This window comes from Phyllostomus discolor, chromosome 2 (genome assembly GCF_004126475.2).
Source record: "Phyllostomus discolor isolate MPI-MPIP mPhyDis1 chromosome 2, mPhyDis1.pri.v3, whole genome shotgun sequence".
In the NCBI taxonomy this organism is placed as follows: Eukaryota; Metazoa; Chordata; class Mammalia; order Chiroptera; family Phyllostomidae; genus Phyllostomus; species Phyllostomus discolor.
The window spans coordinates 199,364,937-199,381,580 of record NC_040904.2 but is presented as its reverse complement, the minus strand read 5'-3'; the positions used below and the strand labels follow the sequence as shown (position 1 = coordinate 199,381,580).

Genomic DNA, 16,644 nt, shown 5'->3' with positions numbered 1-16,644 from the left:
TTTATCATCTTAAACACATTGTAACCACTGTGCTAGTCACTCTGAGATTGTATCAATAAGTCAGACACAGAGTTTACATGCTGGTAAGGAGGTGAGACAAGCACAGAGATGGCTTTAACCCCACACACGTCAGGCATGCCATCTGAGAGGTAAAGGTCCAGCACAGTGGAATGCTACACCCAAGCTGTGGGCTCGAAGGCACGCTTTTGCAGAAGTGGCCGGCTCGCTCTCCTCCCTGAAGATTAGCCTACTTTACACCACCTTAAGATGAACAGAATTTCAACACCAGGAAGAAAGGAGGAAAACTCTAAGACCTGGAGTTTTCCAGGTCAGATATGACCTAAGGGGTCAGATATGCTCAAGTACAAGATGGGAAAGCAAGGCCAATGAGAAGAAAGAACAAGTGCAGTGCGGGTGCAGCGCCGGGTGCCTGAACTTACCTCCCCACAGAGTCCTCTGCTCTCGGAGCAACTCCTACAGACCTTTACCACTTCCACGGTGTGTCTGTCACTTCCCTTCCTTCCCAACTGCATACTAAACGACTTCAGGCCAGGAATTATACATTTTTAAGCGTTTAAAACCCAAATAACTAGTACATAATTAGTATTCAATAAGTGATCGATAAATACATTTAAAGTGAAAAGACAGATAATTCCCATGTCTCAGGCACAGGGGAATAGAGACAATAGCATTACTGAAAGAAATAGGGTTCTGGTTAAAGGTGTGGACGGAACACACACTACTCCCCACACCCTCCCAAAACCCACATGAAACAACAGTGAAGAGAATTTCTCTCTAGGCAATAGGCCACAAGGTGAAGGAGGAAGAGGGAAGACTTAACAGCAACAAAACTGTAAAGGCTAAAAAGCAGAAAGACAGGCCCTGGCTGGCATACCTCAGTGCATTGAGCGCAGGCTGCAAACCAAAGCATCGCAGGTTCGATTCCCAGTCAGGGACGCATGCCTGGGTTGCAGGCCATGGCCCCCAGCAACTGCACATTGATGTTTTTCTCTCTCTCTCTCTCTTTCTCCCTCCCTTCCCTCTCTAAAAATAAGTAAATAAAATCTTTTTTAAAAAAAGCAGAAAGACAAGAGATGAGGAGACTCCTAAAAATTGAACCCTGAGCCTGCAGCGCAGAAAGCCAACAAACTGACCCAATTCACACCATGGAATTCCAAAAGTGCTCAGCAAGTGCTGCACCTGGTACCTCCTGGAAAAGGCTGCGTTAAATCGGGAGGAATAGTTGGAAGTCCCTTGAAATACTCTCTGCTATGATGTAATCCCTGCTGCTATGCCCCTACTCCGGCGGAAGAATAGAGGGCTGTTCCACAGCTATTCCAACACAGCTGACAGCAGGGTCACCACTCTGAGAACAAGGAACTGGAGAGAGTCTACATTCCAAATGCGAGAGCTCTGCCAGACATCTTCACAGCCAGACTTACACCTTATAGGTAGGAGATGGAAGATTTTTCTCTGACTACCCCACCAGATCAACACAAAAAAACCTGAAGAGTCTGACATCAGGAGTTCACCATGGAAAATGACAGCCAGATAACCCTACAGGGAAACCCACAACAGAGGTCACAATTTCCTATTAGTTTTTGGGTGCTGTACTCAGAAATAAAGCAGATGTCCAAATATCTCTAAAATGGAGACCAAAATCAAAACTAAACGAAAGAACAAGTATACAAAAATATGAAAACTTCAAAAAAAACTATTAATACCGACAAAAGATAAAAGACATTGCACGAATGAAACAAGGATATTAAAAAGAGAACTGGTCATAAGAATGGGTTCTTAAATGATATGACAGCAGAAATTTAAAACTCAATAGAAAGATTGGAAAATAAAGCTAAAGAAATCTTCCAGAAAGTAGGACAAACATATGGGAAAAAATAAGAAAGCATCCAAAACAGATACTCCCAGAAGAGAAAGTAGAAAAAAATAAACCAAATGGTTTAGAGGAAATCCCCAGAACTGGAGTTTCCAAATTGAAAGAAGCCACCGAGTGCCAAGCACAATTCATGAAGACACACCCAAACCAAGGCACACTGTCATAGCATTTTAAAAAGAAAAAATACTGGAGACAAAAAGATCTGAGAAGTTTCTAGACAGGAAAATAGATCTCATATGAATCAGAATGGCTTCAAATGTTATCAGGAGCAACTGTGGAACCTAGAATACAAAGGAGCAATGTCCCCAAAATTCTAAGGAAAAATTCTTCCCAACATAGAATTTTGTATGCAGTCAAAAATATCAATTAAATATGAAGCTAGAAAAAGACACTTTACACCTGGCTGACAAAGCTCAGTGGATTGAGCACGGGCTGCGAACCAAAGCGTCACAGGTTTGATTCCCAGTCAGGGCACATGCCTGGGTTGCAGGCCATGGCCCCCAGCAACCACACATTGATGTTCCTCTCTCTCTCTTTCTCCCTCCCTTCCCCTCTAGAAGTGAATAAAATCTTAAAGAAAATCCAATAAAGATTAAATCAAAAGATTAAAAAAAAGACACTTTTAGATAGGCAAGGCCTTTAAAACTGATCTTCCAAAAGATTCTTTCTTAGGAAGATACAGGAGTTCTCCACCAAGATGAGAATAAACCAAGAAAGACAAGAAATCCAGGAAAAAAGGGTTTCAACTAAAGAGAAAAACAAAAGGAATTCCCAGGGGAGTAAAGGGAAATCCCAGAAGGACAGCTGGACACTGGGTACAGTATCACCAATCAGAATGGAGCAAGACAAAACCCTCCAAGAAAGTTATTTCTAACAAATACCTGATAAGTTTGAATACTATAAGAAGTAATTTAGACAAGGGATAGTTTGAAGACAAACTAGTGATAAGCACATATAAAAAAATAAGCAAATGAAAAAACAAAACTACAATGTCAAATGTGCTACACACTGACTCACAAAGAAAACAAAAAGTTGTATGACAAAGGAAAAATATTCATCATACACTAGATGACTCAACTATGCTCAGTCAGAATGGCATGAGTCTCAAACTCTGACCTTATCAAAATCCTGAAATGCACAGAAGCCACAAAAAGTGGGTCAGGTTGAGGGAGAAAAAAAACAATTAGTTTGGTTTGGAGAACAGTAAGTATGAAGCGAGTTTTATTTAAGAGACAACAAGCAGCAGGCGATTAGTGATCAGAGGACACAGCACATAAGAGAAACAAGGGCTGGAGATAACCATCCAAAAATCACTCGCAGAAGAGATGAGAGCTGAAGCCATGAGATGGGATGAACTGGGAGGGAAGGCACATGCTGGAAGTGGCTGTCAACGTCAGATGTTAGAGGAACAGCTTTATTTCGGTGGGCGGGAAAACGAGGTCAAGAAGGGGTTAGAGAGATAAAAGGGAAAGAAGAATCACTGATGTCAAACAACAGTCTCAAAAAGGAAATACCGGTGGTCAGTGGGGAAGATGAACACAGGTAACACAACAAAAAGAGTAAAGAGTATACACAAATTCACACAGATTGTACACAAATCCAAAGAACATTAAGACTTAAAAAAATGAAGACTAAAAATAAAACTTCATTTTATTCTTCAAGAGAATACAGAGAAGATGGGACCAGGCTAAAAAAGGGTTAAGTAGTCCTGGCCAGTGTGGCTCAGTTGGTTGGTGTCTTCCAGTAAATCAAAAAGGTCATGGGTTCAATTCCTGGTCAGGGAACAGCCCTAGGTTGAGGGTTTGGTGCCTCCCCCCAACCCCCCACCAGGGCACATACAAGAGGTGACAGATCGATGTTTCTCTCTCCTCCTCCCTACCCTTCTCTCTAAAAATAAATTATTTTTTAAAAAAGATTTAAGGAGAAAGCATTTAGAGTTTTTCTGTTTTAGAACTATAATTCCAAGAACCTGTGCACCCCAATGTTCATAGCAGCACAATTTACAATAACTAGATGCTGGAAGCAACTAAGAAGCCCATCAGTAAATGAATGGATCAAAAAACTATGGTACATTTACACAATGGAATTCTATGCAGCAGAAAGGAAGAAGGAGCTCCTACCCTTCACAACAGCTTGGATGGAGCTGGAAAGCATTATGCTAAGCGAAACAAGCCAGGCAGTGAAAGACAAATACCATATGATCTCACCTTTAACAGGAACCTAAACAACAAAACAAAGAAACAAGCAAAATATAACCAAAGACACTGAAATAGAGAACAGGCTGACAGTGACCACAGGGGAGAGTAGAGGGAATTTCAGGGGACATTGGGAAGGGTTCACGGAAACAAACTTAAAGGACACATGGACAAAAACTAGGGTAGGGTGGTAATGGGAGGGAAGTGGGGAGGGTTGGGAGTGGGGGCTGGATTGGGAGTAAAACGGAGAAAACTGTATTTGAACAATGATTAAAATACAATTTAAAAAAAAAGGAACTATAATTCTAGGGGGCTTGAATAAGCGCTTTTCCCTAGCTCTGGATTTTCCCCCAATATGACTTGTCAAAAACAGGTAAATAGTAACATAAAAGGTAGAATAAATAAGTGATAAATAAAAGCAAGACCAGCCCCGGCTAGTGTAGCTCAGTGGATTGAGTGCCAGCCTGCAAACCAAAGGGTCACCGGTTTGATCCCCAGTTAGGGCACATGTCTGGGATACCGGCCAGGTCCCAGTGGGGGGCACACAAGAGGCAACCACACACTGATGTTCCTCTCCCTCTCTTTCTCACCTCCTTCCCCTCTCTCTAAAAATAAAATAAAAATTTTAAAAGAAAAGAAATAAGCAAGACCTTTACAAATTTGACCCCCATATATCTCAAAAGATTTTATGAAGTCATAAAATGAAATCATGCTTAAAATTAAGAATTCAAAATTATGAACTTTAAAGCATAAGGTAGTAAACCATTAATAAACAACCATTGTAATAAGCAATTACAGTTACATAAATATGCTCCTGGAAGTTGAAGCTCTTCATGCAGAAATGTGAAAAACAGAAGCCTAATTCCATAATCCAATCCTAAGGCCATAAAATTACAACCCATTTTAATAACTAACGAAAGCATACCTTTAATGTTCCGTCAGCTGAACAACTGGCCAAAAGCTTATCATCTGGTGAAAATCTGCAGTGATTGGCTGAATTGTTATGGCCGAACAAGGTATTTCGACAAGGTTCTTGATTCAAATCCCAGAGCTGTTTGAGAAAGATAAAAAGATAACTAAAAAACGAGTACTGAATGGGGAAAAGTTAAAAACAATCTAAAGTTCTTTCTTCTCTCTCATTTAAACTTTTTCAGTTACAGGCAGATGTTTAACTCACAGTAACGTAACGATGTCAAACACAAAGGTGAACTTGTGATTAACAAGTAATGAGGCAGCTCTTAAATCAGCACCTCAGTCTACTGAGGCACTCAGAGGCTCACCTAGGCTTTCAGTCTAAGCACTAAATGACTGAACAACTGCTGATGTTTCAAAAGGTAGTTTGGAGCCATTATTATATTTTACTCAGCTCTATAATAAGTAATACGCAATATGACACATTACAAAAATGGTGTGACATTTAAAAATAAAGGGCACAAACCAAGCCAAAAAGAATCCAAAAGAAGTTAGCAAATATTTCTGGGATCCAAAAAAGTTTAATCTAGCTATCTTTAGTATGCCACTTAAGTGGAAAACAGGTAATCTTGTATAGTTTTTAATTATAAAGCATTATCAAACATGTGAAATGAATACCTATTTTTGATTTTGGCTTTCTTTTTATTTTTTTCCTGCCTGCACCTTTTCCCCTCCTTCTTCAGATAATAAAACCTCTCTTTTGAATTAAACTCCACTTATTATAATCCAAGTGAAGCTGACCTCCCCTCATCTGCCCAATTTCTACATGACTAAGCTTGCAACCTTTTGTCAATCCAAGGATTCCATCCTACTGACCAGTAGGGTTATTTAGCAATGAGTATATGACCCAAACCAGGTCAACTAGAGTTTTCTACAAAATTAAATCTACAGGATCTGGGGAAGAGTAAGTTTCCCTTCCTCTGTGATTATGGGGAAGAGCCAGTTTCTCTTCCTCTGTGGGTATGAGCCGTAAGACCTATATAAGCAAAGCTGAGAAAAGCCACATTTCCTGTCACATGGAGAGAACATGCCTGAACCAACAAAGAAGGAAGCAGCGTCTAGACCTGGAGTGGGAACTCAAGGCTGAGAACATAGTTTAAGCATTTGGGATCAGCTCAGCCCAAAGCTACACTCCCCTTAGTCTTTCCAGTTACATGAGCCAGTAATATCTTCTTTGTCGTTGTTGTTGCTTAAGCTAATATGACAGTTTGTATTATGCAACCAGAAGAGCCCTGACGAATACAAATATGAGAAAATCAAAGGCGATGTTCTGATGTGTCTACAAAACTACACAATTCCCATGATCCACACTTACTTTGAGGACACCGTCACTGGACCCAGTGGCTAAGAGAAGGGGATGACTGTTGTGGGTGAAGTGGCAACAATTGACTTGCTCTGAGTGCTCATCATAGCAGTGCACCTGTTGCCCGGTCATGGAATTCCAAATCTAAAGAGAATAAAGAACAAAATTTACAACTATCCCTTCTTTTCACATAAAACAAAAAAAATGCTTTGTCGGTGCCATCCGTCCTGTCTGCCAGATTTTCCCAGTCGGACAAGATGCTAATGAATACCTTCAGTTCCCCTAAAATACGTCAATATTTTGCCAAGATTTTTTTTAAAACTTTACTTGCAAGTCTACACCTGTGTCTTCCTACAGCATAACTGGAATCACCTGAAAGCATTACATTCTTCAAAGGCAAGATTTCAGATGTCCATATGAATGAAAGCAGGCAGAGAAATGCTACATGGGGATGGAATACTGAACTTCAGCTGGGAAGGATGAAATCTAAGACCTGACTGTACCACATTTAACTTGTGTGTCCTTGGTCAAGCCCTTAATTTACCTGCACCTCAGTTCCCTCCTCTGTAAAATGGGGATACTTATACCTGTCCTACATAAGATGGCATCAAATGAGATAAAGGACATGCTAAGTGTTCTGTTGCCTTAGGAGTACCAAATAAGTAAGCAAAGGCAGATGGCTCGATGAAAAAAAAGGGTTTTAGATTCTGAAGGAAATCTAGCTTTCAACCCTTCCTCCATTAGTTATTAGTTAGTATGACTTTGGGCAAATGACTTCATCTCTGAACCTATTCCTTCATCTGAAAAATGAGATCAATAATTACTTCACAAATCATAGTGTGAAATTGATAATGTGAATATGAGAAAGTGTATAGTATAAAGCCTCCTCTAGTACTGAGTTCACAATAAAAAGTAATCACCATCTAATTACTACGTAAGACAACTAACTAAGCAGCCTATTGCATCTAACAACAAAGAAAAGAAATAAATTACCTAATAAATCTTCACAGGGCTCTGGACTTCTCAGAGGTTCTAATGTCCCTCCCATAGCATTTTCTTTTTATCTCATCAAAGCACTCCCCAGAGGTCCAGAGAGTTTCCTTTATTTTGAAGCTCTTTTAATTTCTGCCTCTTGCTTTAAATTTTGAATTCTTAGAAAACAAAAACTTAGTATTATTTTCTTTTAATCCATATCACTTTGACTTTGGAACTGCTCAGAGTGGCCAGCTCCATGCCTCACTCAGAGTTGAGTCTATAGAGTGAATTAACTAGTTGCTTATAAAATCACCTAAGGGAGCCAATATTATCAAGAAGTAGATTTTTCTAAGATCTCAATTTAGTTTGGACACTCCAGAGCCTTCTTCAAATGGGTACAAACTCCAGGAAAACTTCCAAGCCAGCTGTCTTTTCCCCAGGCTCACTAAGGCCCACCCCACCTCACCAGATTTAGCACTCCGTAATCCCTTTGTAAAAAGCCTGACCTGAAGTGAAATCTCCCCTCCATTCATCATATAAAACATTACCCTAGACTTCAGTTTCTCTTAAATTTTGCATTAATGCTCTGGCTAAAAGCCAAATTTAGGGACAAAAGACAAGAAAGGAAAATTAACAAAGATAAAAATTAGCCTATATTGCCCTGGCAGGTGTGGCTCAGTGGATTGAGCACTGCCCTGAAAACCAAAGGGTCACTGGTTCGATTCCCAGTCAGGGCACATGCCTGGGTGGTGGACCAGGACCCCGGTAAGGGGTACATGAGAGGCAACCACACACTGATGTTTCTCTCCCTCTCTTTCTTCCTCCCTTACCCTCTGTCTAAAAGTAAATAAACAAAATCTTTTTTAAAAATTACCCCTATATTTTTTCCTCTATTTACTTTTTAGACTAGTAACCTAATTAATTATTAATTTGTCCATCCATCCGGTTTTGCACTAAATATAAGCCAGTTCATAAAGGTAAAAAATTGAGCTGCATTTCACAAATTATATATTTTACAATAGAATCCAATCTCAGATAATAATTTTGTGTGGCAACACTTCCAATCACAGTGCACTCAAAGGTTTCAACTGATATTTAACCCACAAACCAGTCAACAGACGGCAGACAAATTTATTAATTTGTAATTGTTTTTCCCAGCTGCCTGGTAAATATCTCAGACTAATCAATGTAGGCATTTTTGCTGGGGCTTAAAAACGAGGAGTTTTCAGACAGTGTTATTTTATAATGGAGAAAAACTGATTTGCCGAAGTTAGTGGATCAACAGGTAAGCATCCTTTAACCATATTTACCCTAGTCCCTCTATTATGGAAAAAAAAATGAATTCTGTGGTGATTACAACTCAAGAGGAAAATGTTTCCCTACCTTCACTTTTTTATCCCCTGAGCAGGTTGCTATAAATTTGTCATCTGCAGAGAATGCACAGCAAAGCACTTCATCTTCATGAGCCTTGATTTCTAGAAGTTTCTCTCCTGTTTCAGCTTTGAACACCTACACAAACGACAATAAAATCTTTTTTTACTATATACCACTTAACCATAAACCATTACTCAATAAAAATCTTTCCTTAAAAGATCTTAACTACTGTTATTTTGCAACAGAAGTGAACCTTGGCAAAATCACTCCAAAAATCAGAATTTCTGTCGCAATTCATATGCTTTAAGATAAATACAGAACTATTGCTTGTTAAATTTTATAATATTAATAAAAAGAACTAGCCCTGGCTGGTGTAGCTCAGTGGATTGAGCACTGGCCTGTGAACCAAAGGGTTCTTGGTTCAATTTCTGGTCAGAGCACATGCCTAGTTTGTGGGCCAGTTCCCCAGTAGGGGGTGTGTGAGAGACAACCACACATTGATGTTTGTCTTCCTCTCTTTCTCTTTCCTTTCCCTCTCTCTAAAAATAAATAAAACTAAAAAAAAAAAAAAAAAAAAAGAACTAACAGAGTATAGCTTCAGTTCTTGAGAATAGTTTGGCAAATTCTTAACAATCAAACAAAATACTTCATGGAATAATAATTTCTGGGGCTCAAAGGGCCACAATTCATAAAGTTAGTAATACAGCACACATATAGAAATAAGGGTTATAGTCATAATCTTAAAAAGACTAAAGCTATCCTAACTATAAAATTTTAACTAAAGCCCTGGCTGGCGTAGCTCAGTGGATTGAGCGCAGGCTGGGAACCAAAGTGTCCCAGGTTCGATTCCCAGCCAGGGTACATTCCTGGGTTGCAGGCCATAACCCCCAGCAACCGCACATTGATGTTTCTCTCTCTCTCTCTCTCTCTCTCTCTCCCTCCCTCCCTTCCCTCCCTAAAAATAAATAAATAAAATCTTAAAAAAAAAGAAGGTGGTATACTTTAAAAAAAAAAGTTTTAACTAATTTGATCCTGATTATCTTCAAAATCAAGTTAGAGCACAAGCTTAAAGAAAAGCATTCATTCACATTTTCTGACAGCAAATGAGAACTTATAGGAAATTCCTTCAAGCACCTTAGGAAATAACCTAGCCCAATTCCATTTACTGTCAGAAGTCTATGCCTGAGCTGGTAATAAAACAGGTATTCTACTTAATTACTGTTCTTTAGTCAGAGCCCTGTACTCTGAGCTAGGAAGTCCTATGTCTTCCGACAATTATCATTTCCTCATTACCTTTAGCTGGCACGTGGGCGATGCTAACCAGCTGGCAGGGTAAAGGGCACCTCGACGTCACCTGGCAATACACACAACTATGTCTTTAAACTCTCTAGAGAAAGCCTTCATAAAATGTTCAAGAGATTGGGATTTCTCTATTTCTAATGTGCAATTTACTTGAGCTTTAGGATTTAAATATATTCTAATATGCACAGTATTGGGTACATGTCCTTCTCAATTGTCCTCACGAGAGAGCTGTTACCTGTAAGGTTTTATCAGCTCCACAGGAAGCTATCCTGTGCCCATCCGCAGAAAAGCAGGCATGGTAAACGGTATCTGTGTGGGGGCGGACAACCAAGCGAGACAGGTTCTTGATGGTCTTTTTGTTTCTAAGGACAAGGGAAAAATGAACAGAAACCCAATGAATGCGAGCAAAAGCAATTCTTTCCTTTCAGTAATAAACTATCTTTTAACTTAGTTATATTCCCAAAAGTAAAAAATTCTTAAATTACCAACACGTAAATGACAGCACAGATCATGTAAAGAAAAAAGCATAACATAACAAAATTGACATTTTAAGAAGAGTGCTACCCTATATCAAGCAACCTGTCATGTGTTATAAACGTCACTAAGTTGGAAGAAATCTAGCTAATCAAATATATGTCACTTTGTATTTTTCCTTTGATACTTAAATAATATGTGCAGAAAAAAACATTATGTAAGGATATCCTAAAAACACTCCCTATTTTTTAGAAAGGAAGGCAGCAAAATGAAGCTCATTTCCTAACTAAAGTATGACACTACACCCACCATTACGATGATATATTTTATAACTGCTCTTCTCTAACTATAATTTTCACATAAAGAGAAAAAACTAAAGCAATGTTAATTTTCTTTGTAACTTAATCTACTGAATAGTAACTGTCCCACAGATATGAATATAATATTATTTCTCATGGGCTAAAGGGTAAAGGACCCTAAAGTACACTTAAAATGGGAAAAGTACTGAAGAATGTCAGATTTTCAGAGTCAGGAACTTTGAGTACAAGTAAACATATTAAATGGTATTATGCTTAATTTAAAGAGTCAAAGGTTAGGAGTCAGATAAACTTAAAAAGCAACCTTACTTCTACTATTTATTAGGTATGTAAACTTAAGCAAATGACTTAGCCTAGTAAGTTTTCTTTCCTCATGTGTAAAATAGGAGTAATGATATCTGCTTTAAATACTGCCAGGCACACACAGGTGTCAATGTTGTTACTCTTTAAAAAAAATTACCCACCCATAAGACAGAACAAAAGAAAAAGGAAACACAATGGTAAATCAGACTTAGCCCTTGCCTGGAAGGTATAATACTTTACTGGAAGTAATAAAAGAAAGAACTATAATATAAGAAAGAACTAGAGTGATAAAAGCCTGGAAGAAAAACAAGTTAAGTCACTAGCAAAGGTGAGAGAATTAGATTAAGAAACTACTCTTTCTTTCCCCTTGACCTATCTACTCAATTCCCCAAATAAAACTGAGAGAGCAACCTATCCATGATGGGCACTCAGTAGGTGCCCAAAATGTATTAAACGACAAATGAATTCATGAAAACATAATTTCTTTCAAAGTTGAAACTTGGTTAAATTAAGCTCATACCAACCTAAACCTTTCTTAAAAAAAAAAAAAGGCTTTCCAGGTCTGGGAAAAAAGCATTCTTTGAACATGACTTGGTCAAACCCAATTTAAAAAATACAGCTATGAATGACTATTCTATGAAAGACAATCTCGGACTGAAATGAAGTTGTGACAGAATGGAAAAAAATTAACAGCATAAAAAGTAAAAATAATAAACAATAACTTATAAAAGAAAACTTTGCCCATTTATTATCAAATCAAGTATTAAAATTCTATTCCAGCCACTAATTAAAACATGAATTCAGTCAATCTTCCACAAATTTCTAGAGAATACTAACTATATGGACCAGGCAATATGCAAAATGCTATTCTTAATAAGAACAACTAATACTGATTGAGCACTTCCTATGATCTAGGTACTGTTCTAGGCACATTACACGTGTGCATGTCTATATACACACACAATCTCATTTAATCCTCACAACAATGCGATGAAAAAGTACTATTCAGTGAGGGAAACTGAATGACTTTCCCTAGTTACACACAACTAATAAATACCAGAAGTGAGATTCAAGCCCAGGCAGCCTAGAGCCAACCTGTTATTTTAACCTCCACACAAGTCTATACTTCAGAACGCATGGACTATTACGGGACACAAGCCAGTAAACAGACAATCACCATAAACGGAGACAATGCTATCACATTGGTAAACAAGTACTCTAGAATATAGGTAGATCTAACCTAGCCTCAATGAGTGAGGGGGCTGCTTCCAGGGGAAGTAAAACCTCTTCTGCAGAAAGTGTTTGAGAGTGGTTAACTCTGGGAAGTGGGAAGGTGAGGTAAGCTAAGTAGTCTTCAACATTTCACTTTACATGTCTCTAATATTGTCTGATTTTTTAAAAATCAGGAACATGGATTATTTAAAAAATAAAAATAAAATAAAATAATTAAATTTTAACTTTAAATAAAAGTTTTTCAAGAAATTCTTTCCTAGTCCTGACCAGTATAGTTCAGTTTGGTTGGGTTTCATCCCGCAAAGCAAAAGGTCGCCGGTTCGATTCTGGGTCAGAACACATGCTTGGGTGGCAGGTTTGGTCCTGGTTGGAGCCTGTACAAGAGGTAACTAATCAATGTCCCTCTCTCACATTGATGTTTCTCTTCCTCTCTTTCTCCCTCCCTTTCCCTCTCTCTAAAAATAAATAAATACTTTTTAAAAAAAGGGAAGGGTGGAGGGATTGAGCAAAAAGGAGCCTTAGCACTTAGTAATAATGCTTACTTAGCACATTAGAGAAATTCAAACATTTGGTAAAGTAAACTAAATAAGGGGAATCAGCCATAGCAACCTGACTTATTTCAAAAGGGAAAGACAAAGCTTTAGAGATTACTGACATCAACCTAAAGCTCAATTCAGATATAAATTATACTTGTGAAAAGACACCCATTCTCACTTATTATTATTTCCAGCTGTAAAAGTAGCCTGGGGGCCCTGGCTGGTGTGGATCAGTGGACTGAGCACTGGTCTATGAACCAAAATGTCACTGGTTTGATTCCCAGCCAGGGCACATGCCTGGGTTACAGGCCAGGTCCCCAATCAGGGGATTGCAAAAGGCAAATGGATGGACATCTCTCTTGTACATTGATGTTTTTCTCTCCCTCTTTTTCTCCCTCCCTTTGCCTCTCTCCTAAAATAAATAAAATCTTAAAAAAAAATAAAAAGTAGCACAGGGGATGTGGGAGGAGAAAAGAAAAAAAAACGGTAGCACAGCATGTAGAAAGAGCGTGGGAAATAAAGCTACACTGACCCAGGGTTTAAGTCCCTTTCAGTGAGCCACATGAGCTTCCTCAGGTGTCAACCTCTCTGTGCCTGTTTTCTCATGTGTCAATTTTCTCATGTGTAAAACAGGACAAATAATATTTACCTTACAAGGTTGTTTTGAAGATAAAATGAATAACAACATGTCAGCCTATTGTATATAACAGGCGTTAAAAAGATGGTAGCTTAGCTTTCCTTTTAGTAATTGGTAAGATTAAGGTAAAAGCAAAACTAAATGGCCTCTTTTAGGAGTTAGAAGACTCAGAATTCAGGGGAAGTTTAATGAGGGCCATGTGCAAGACATAGTGCTAATTGCTTTATATCCAATATCTCATTTAACCTTCACAGAAACAGTACTTACCTCAAAGGACTGTTATCTCTATTTTATGTATGATAAAGGAGAGGAACCTGTAACTTGTTCAAAATTACAAAACTGTTAGGTTTCAGAACTGAGTATCAAATACAGGTTTGTGGCTTCAAAGGCCACGCTCTTCACTACTTGCTGTATTACAGTAAGGAAAGCATTTGGTGTCAATATTTAGAATGACTAGTCAAAATGCCATATATGCAATCACCTATTTTCTATGGACTCTCAGAACATGTATATTTCTCCCATGCTTACTTCTCTAAAACTTTTTGATAAGTAAGAATGCTTATTAAAAGTTCCATCCTTTTCCAAAGAACTGCAGCTAAATCTTCCCAGAGTGAACTTATTCACTACCTGAAAAAATAATGATACAGTTAGAACAGTGCTCCCTTTGGTCTCTCCTAACCTACTTACATCCACTCCAGGTAAAGCATTCCATTATCGACCTCCTGCTTGGCCTGCAGCTTAGCTTGCTGATACACTTCTGAAGTTTCCAGTTCACAGAGACCCAGCTGTACAATATTAGGAAATGGTTGTCGTCCAAGAAGATGTCCGTTTAAAGATAAAAACTCCTGGAAATTCTCACAGACTGCACAATCCTATGAACAAACTGAAATCTCTTAGAAATATAACCAGAGCCAAGATCTGACATTTTTCTCTTTCTGTGATCTTGCTACTTTAAAGGCTTAAATGAGATATTCTCTGTATGCACCAAAACTGAATAACCAACCATTTAGGTAACAAATATAGAGTGACCCTCTTCAAACTTTAAAAATAGGATAAAAATCTCATTATCAAAGTATTACTTTATTAACACATTCTTTTAAAAAATATTTGAACACTTTACTTCAACTTTCAAACTTCAATCCTATAAACATTCCCAATAGGCTAGGAAACGAAGTAATTAAAATAATCAAAGGTCAAAATAAGAAAATCATCTCTCTTCACCCCTTCTGCTCGTCCCCACTATTAAACCTAAAATAAATGTCAAAAAAGCATGTCCTTGCAGGACTTATTTTTCAGATGAATACATACCTTTTCATCCAGTATATGCCGGTATTCCACAAACTCATGAATCAGATGAGCAGGGCCTACAAGTTCCGTTTTTGCTGTAATCCAATCCAGGGAAAACATTAAAGCACGAAGCTCCTTTTTAAAATAAATAATAAATAAGATCAGGAGTGTTAAAGAGATCAAAATATATTAAGTCTACCATCACTGCTGGAAGAAACTTAGCAGATACCTCAAATGTAAGGACAGAAAGGAACATATAAATAGTTCCAAAGCAACATAAAATGGACCTCACACCTTAGCTCAAAGTAAATTTTAGTTGGATTAAAGACTTAAGTATAAAATCGATAACTTCAAAAAATTCTAGGAGTTAAGGTATTTCTGTAAGCCTGAGGTGAAGGAAATGTTTGTAAACATGACACCAAAGCAAAATACCAAAAAGAAAAATAGCCCTGGCTGGTGTGGCTCACTGGATTGAGTGTCAGCCTGAAAACTGAAATAGAAAGGTCGCTGGTTTGATTCCCAGTCAGGCCACATGCGTGGGTTGCTTGCCAGGTCCCCAGCTACAAGAGGCAACCAATCAATGTATCTCTCGCACATCCATGTTTCTCTCCCTCTCTTTCTCTCTTCCTTCTCCTCTCTCTAAAAATAAATAAAATCTTTAAAGAAAAACAAAAGAAAGAAAAATAGTGGTACATTAAACAACATAAAAACTCAAATCTTCAATATAGTAGAAACCAATCTAAATAAAACTTAAGGCAAAAAAGAAACCAGGAAAGTTTTATAACAGGTATGATAGATGATAATATTAATATTAATATAATAAAAATGAATAATGCTCACTATTCATTTTTATTAAAAATTCCTTTAAAAATAGGAAGATATACACCCCAATATAAAAATAGGTAAAGGCAGTGGATGAGAACCAATTCACAAAATAAAAAGTACAAATAGTCAAAAACCCCACCAGTAATCAAAGTGAAACAGTAAGATTCACTATTTTTTAACATCAGACTTTTTTTTTAAAGATTTTATTTATTTATTTTTAGAGAGGGAAGGGAGGGAGAAAGAGAGAGAGAGAGAAACATCAGTGTGTGGTTGCTGGGGGTCATGGCCTGCAACCCAGGCACGTACCCTGACTGGGAATCGAACCTGCGACACTTTGGTTCGCAGCTCGCGCTCAAACCACTGAGCTACGCCAGCCAGGGCTAACATCAGACTTTTAAAGAATAAAAGAAATGATAAGAATATCGGCTGGAATCAGAGGAAATGAACACTCTCATATTGGCAGTGATGTAAATCAAAGCAGCCCTTCTGGAGGACGGTTTTACAATCTGAATTAAAATTCCAACTGTACCCAAAATTCCAACCATTTGACCCAGAAATCATACTTGTAAATATCTGTCCTAAGAAAATAACCAGATGAGTGTGTTTAAGCAATCTACTTGTTCATAACCAACTGGTTAATCATAATGTAGCTACACAATGAAATAGTACGCAGCTTTAAAAATTATGTTGCTCTATGTACACTGACATAAAAAGATGACCATAAAATTCCATTAAATGGAAAAAAAAACAAGATACAAAACTATTTCAATGGCATTATGATCCCATTTTGGTTTTAGAGGACAAGTGTGTATATAGGAGCAACAAAATGATCTAGAAAAGTATCCACAAAAGCATTAGCTGTTGCTAATTGTGATCTTCATTTCCTTATTTTAGTTTTTCTAAATTTTTCCAATGAAAATAAATCACTATCTTTAATCATCAGAAAAAAAAGACTTAAAAAGTCAGAAGAAACTGAATCCTGACACACTATCATACATATCAAAAGTTTGGTTTTTT

General features: G+C 37.7%; 1 protein-coding gene across 4 annotated transcripts in view; it reads right to left on the bottom strand.

The window, feature by feature from the left end:
- The window catches only part of APAF1 (apoptotic peptidase activating factor 1), a 68,957-nt gene that overhangs the window by 31,548 nt on the left and 20,765 nt on the right, over positions 1-16,644 (bottom strand). For 3 of the 4 annotated variants that reach the window (XM_036019445.1, XM_028531923.2, XM_036019446.1), the window contains exons 11-16: positions 14,824-14,937; positions 14,203-14,387; positions 10,251-10,377; positions 8,723-8,848; positions 6,377-6,508; positions 5,015-5,140 (exon numbers count right to left, since the gene is read on the bottom strand). In XM_036019445.1, the coding sequence (XP_035875338.1) occupies positions 5,015-5,140; positions 6,377-6,508; positions 8,723-8,848; positions 10,251-10,377; positions 14,203-14,387; positions 14,824-14,937 (810 nt within the window). Of the gene's footprint in view, positions 1-5,014; positions 5,141-6,376; positions 6,509-7,386; positions 7,516-8,722; positions 8,849-10,250; positions 10,378-14,202; positions 14,388-14,823; positions 14,938-16,644 lie in introns of those variants that run through there. The other variant, XM_036019447.1, reaches the window with a different exon arrangement.